The sequence below is a fragment of the Lactuca serriola genome, chromosome 5, assembly GCF_051521515.1.
Source record: "Lactuca serriola cultivar US96UC23 chromosome 5, Lser_US96UC23_V15, whole genome shotgun sequence".
In the NCBI taxonomy this organism is placed as follows: Eukaryota; Viridiplantae; Streptophyta; class Magnoliopsida; order Asterales; family Asteraceae; genus Lactuca; species Lactuca serriola.
The window spans coordinates 313507100-313511985 of NC_136412.1; the positions used below are offsets into that span (position 1 = coordinate 313507100).

The 4886-nt window shown below is 33.7% G+C and overlaps 1 protein-coding gene across 1 annotated transcript; it reads left to right on the top strand.

The window, feature by feature from the left end:
* Positions 1 to 1254: 1254 nt before the first annotated feature.
* LOC145054983 (microtubule-associated protein 70-1-like) lies at positions 1255 to 4514 on the top strand. Its single transcript, XM_079003261.1, has 11 exons — positions 1255 to 1483; positions 2047 to 2132; positions 2245 to 2310; positions 2407 to 2577; positions 2677 to 2847; positions 2942 to 3097; positions 3181 to 3327; positions 3437 to 3508; positions 3593 to 4003; positions 4067 to 4227; positions 4349 to 4514. The coding sequence occupies exons 1-11, from the start codon at positions 1294 to 1296 to the stop codon at positions 4365 to 4367; spliced, it is 1650 nt and encodes a 549-aa protein (XP_078859387.1). The 5' UTR covers positions 1255 to 1293; the 3' UTR covers positions 4368 to 4514.
* The last annotated feature ends 372 nt before the right edge of the window (positions 4515 to 4886 follow it).

Consider the following 4886-nt stretch of genomic DNA (forward strand, 5'->3'; position numbering starts at 1 on the left):
TACAATGATCTTCCTTTACCACCAAAAATAACATTGAAGAGCTTCCAAACTCACACACACAAATTAGGGTTTCAAGATGGGGGCTAATAAGGATAGAGGTTGGAGGTAAAGAGGGGTTTAAGGCCATAAAGTCATTTAAATAGGGTCCAAAACCTAAAAACTAGGGTTTGAAGTCCACACGAGTACACCCATCGTACCTCCACGTACCCCCAACAAACGAGCAAAAGTGTGTGTCCGAAGTTAATGAGTTACACAAGGCGTAGCTCCAACTTACACCACACGTAGGGAGTAAAATTGCAAACATTTTGGGTTTTTAAGCTATAATTGAAAATTACATGTTAATGAATGTTACATTTAGAAGTCAGATGTGATCGCCAGGAATCGTTAATCGGGAAACATAATGTTGAACAATGATATTAACCCTTATACATGTCTCATTCATATAGATATCTAAAACATATGAATAATTGATCACTTGTCTAAGGATTGAATTTTGATTTTGATCAAAGTTTGACAGTTGGATTGAATGACTACTCTCTGTTGATTGTTAGTGAAATATTATAATCGTGAAAAATGTCATCAATTGTTTTGGTAATATTTGTAATAATAGAATGATCCTTTTGGGTTAGCCTCATGACCCAAATAGCATTAAGGAAATTGAGAAAAATAAGTTATTAATTTATTAAGTAATTGACAAATTAACTGGAAAATATTTTGAAATTAATTAAACTATTTTAAATGATTAAAGAGTTTAAGATTAATTAATCCTAGAGATTAATTGGATTATTCATAAAAAAAAAAATTATGGACGTGTTCAGCACGCAATCTTTGAGAGCTTCTACCTTTTAGCTTTTAAGAAAACATGAATAAGTTTTATATTTTTACTATATCCATTTATATGATAATAATTTTATCTATCATATAGATTTTGATCAATTTATATGATAATAATCTATCAATATGATAAAGCTGTTACCAGTGAAAATATACACAAATTAATGAAATTTTAGTTACACCTAAACCTTATCTATCATTTAAAAAACTGTTTTTTTATATATATAAAAAAGAACATATTTATTATTTAGACAAATATACATTGAAGCTTATTTAAAATAATAATAATAATAATTAATTAATAAACAACCCCACTCAATCACTCATTCTTACTCTCTCTCTTGTCCTCTCTGTCAGTTTAACTGCAAAGGGCCCTACGTTACTTTCGTTTCCACTATAAAATGCAATCAATTCTCTCTCTGTCCTCTAAATTCTACTCAATCTTTACTTCAATTTTCAATGGCTACTGTTCAAGTAAGCAACGGCGCAATTTCCGATTCTTCTCCGTTAAGGAAGTCGCCGTCGTTCCGGTACGCTCGGAAGAAGTCCATATCACGAACAGCCACGGAGATTGACGATATCATTAATCACTTACATGGCTCCGATCCTGTTCGTTTTGAGCTCAACCGCCTCGAAAACCAATTACGAGGTAATTCGTTCAATTCCATCATATTTCATCAATTTCTCTTCGGTTTCGTTGAGTGTTAGTCTCAAATCCACAATTTTCACGTTTAAAGTGGATTTCGTTACAATTTCAAGTTTCAGAAGATATGGCTTTCTTTTTTGTACAAAGTTAACGCGTAACTTGTTCTGTGTTTGTGTGCGTGTGAGTGAGCGAGTTTTCATACACATCAATTTAAATTATGATACCGTGTGAAATTTGAAGTAAAATGCTCAAAAAACATACAATTCAATTTCACATCCGATAAATAAAAGGTCTGAGTTTCCGTAATCAAGAGTGATTCTGGTATTGAGGGAGTTTGGTTGATCTCAAATGAAAATTTCTACTTTTAGCAAGTGTAGCAAGAATATGTGTAGAGATTTTTTGGGTTTTCTAATCTAATCAACCATTTAAGCACATTTCTTGGGTATTTTTTTACGCCAGAACTGGAATCTTATACGGATTGTGAGTTATCTATCCTAAATAACTGATAAAATTGTCCGAAGTTCCTCAAATTTCCTTGATATTACATCTACTTTCTACACTTTCAGATAAAGATAGGGAATTGGGAGATGCATATACAGAAATCAAGGCATTGAAGTACCAAGAGCATCTTAAAGAGAAGGCAGTGGAAGAGGTGCTGCTGTTCTTCCCATTTTTCATCTCATTTCTACCATTGAGTTTTATGTGTTATAGATGATTCTTCAATGCCTTTTGGCTCACAGTCTGTTATTTTTATCCTGTTGCAGCTAAATGATGAGCTAAACAAAGTTGATGAAAAGCTTAAGAAAACTGAATCCCTTTTGGAAAGCAAGGTACCACAATGCCTCGTTCTTACTTCTATTAACTTTAATTTTCTTTATATAATCTTTTATAACATGAGTTGATCAAGTTATTATGCGTGATTACAGAATTTAGAGATTAAGAAGATAAACGATGAGAAAAAGCAAGCTTTAGCTGCACAATTTGCTGCAGAAGCCACCCTTCGAAGAGTTCATGCAGCCCAAAAAGATGATGAGATACCTCCTATCGAAGCCATTATCGCTCCATTGGAGGCAGAACTCAAGTTGGTTAGGATGGAGGTAATGACACTAAACTACATCCATGATATTAAAATTTTAACATGGTGATGACAGAGTTTTCTGATTTTGATTTAACATGTTGGATGCTTCCTGTATCAGGTATCAAAGTTGCAGGATGACAACAGAGCACTTGATCGCCTCTGTAAATCTAAAGAAGCTGCTCTTTTGGAGGCAGAAAGAACTGTTGAAATAGCCATGGCAAAAGCATCCATGGTTGATGATCTTCAGAACAAAAACCAGGAACTCATGAAACAGATTGAGATATGTCAGGTTAGCTTATAGACTAGTTAAACAAAACAAATGAATATATGTTTAATCTATATATTGTTATGAACATGTGAGTTGTGATGCATCATGCATGCAGGAGGAAAACAGGATCTTGGATAAAATGAACAGACAGAAAGTTTCAGAGGTTGAAAGGCTAACTCAAACTGTCGGTGAGCTTGAGGAAGCTGTTTTGGCTGGTGGAGCTGCTGCCAATGCTGTTCGTGATTATCAACGCAGGATGCAAGAGATAAATGTATACTACTAGTATTTAATTTTTGCAACATGGAAATAAATTATTATTATTTTTTAATTTTTTTTTCCCAAAAACTTGTGTAGGAAGAGAAGAGAGTCTTGGACCGTGAACTTGCACGTGCTAGAATTTCAGCAAATCGAGTAGCTGTCGTTGTGGCAAATGACTGGAAAGATGCAGACAACAAAGTAATGCCTGTTAAGCAATGGCTCGAAGAACGAAGAGTTTTCCAGGTATACACAGTAATACACAGTACACAGTACACAGTACACAGTATACAGTACACACAGTTCGTTTATTTATGTTGAGGATAGCATTATCGTAAAAATCCGATATTTTTAGGGAGAAATGCAGCATCTAAAGGAGAAGCTAACAATTGCCGAACGCACAGCAAAGGCAGAAGCACAGTTAAAAGTAAGTTATTTGTTATTATTATTATTATTATTATTTTGAAATTTGATTGGAGACTTAAGTTTGGTGTTTGTTATAAATGTATAGGAAAAATATCTTTTGCGTTTCAAAGTGTTGGAGGAAAGATTTAAATCATTGTCATCTCCTCGTAAGACTGGGCTACCAGAAAGACCTGTGAGCAATGGACGCCAGTCTCTAGGAGGACTTGAAAAGATATCAAGATCATCATCAAGTAGATTTTCATCAAGAAATTTACCCAAAAATGGGAGCATGATGAGTACCTCGTCAAAAATACATGATTGTAGCAAATTAGTAGATGATCATGATGATCATGATGATCATGGATTTGAAGAGAATGGGAAAGATAATTCGAATCACAAACACAAAGATTTTGTTTCCGGAATGTTGTATGATATGTTACAAAAAGAGGTTTTGAACTTAAACAAAGCTTGTCATCTAAAAGATCAAAACCTTAAAGACAAAGACAACACAATTGAGGTTTGCATTTCATTATTTATTCATCATTTTAATTATCTACTTTAAATTTTTGAAAATTTACAGATATTGGCAAGGAATGTTGAGACACTAAATAGGGCAATGGAGGTCGAGGGTAAAAGAACAAGGAGAGAAATAGCTGCCATGGAAAAGGAGCTTGCTGCATTGCGTCTTGGTGTTGGTAAAGGGCGGGAAAGTCAAATCGCACGTCGAACTAGTGCTCCTAGGTTAATCTTTTTTATTATTATTTTATTTTTATATGCATATAAAATGAAAATGATTTTTGGAAAATCGGAAAATGAAAGTAACTAATTTGCATTATTATTTGTTTGTTTGTGCAATGAACAGGAGTCGAGTGATGAGTTGAGCTATAAGAAGAGTACATGAGGTAGATAGATTATTAGATTGATTCATTATTTTGTAAAACAAGTAATCGTTTGTGACTCATATTGTATGCTTTATATATATATGGAGTAATATTATTTACCATGTGCAATAAATATTTGTTACGTAACCTTTGTATATACAAATACCTTTAAGACACAACTAAGCATTAGGTTTGTGAGATAGATATTTGTTGTGAAAACGAGCGTAAACAATGTGGGTTTTTTTGGTAGTGGGGACGACATGAGGAAATGCATTGCTTTTGCACATGTTGGTTCAACTGTCGTCTTTAAGGCATAAGAGAATTGAGAATTTAAGAGAATTTAATTATGTAGATGTTTAATTAATTGATAAGAATATTCATCCCCACAGTTTGGTCCCTAAAGATGCCATATCGACGCAAGTTGAGAACTTTCAAGACCTAGGATTTCTTAGGATATGGTCCGTTCTTTAAAAGGCTTTGGATCCTTAGCTTAAAATTAGTCATGAACCATGGGTATAT

Excerpts from the sequence above, each read along its gene's own strand:
- LOC145054983 (XM_079003261.1), top strand. The coding sequence starts at position 1,294 with ATGGCTACTGTTCAAGTAAGCAACGGCGCAATTTCCGATTCTTCTCCG. Across the intron at positions 2,578-2,676 it reads TCAAGTTGGTTAGGATGGAG|GTATCAAAGTTGCAGGATGA; the intron begins GTAATGACACTA and ends TTCCTGTATCAG. Across the intron at positions 3,328-3,436 it reads AAGAACGAAGAGTTTTCCAG|GGAGAAATGCAGCATCTAAA; the intron begins GTATACACAGTA and ends CGATATTTTTAG.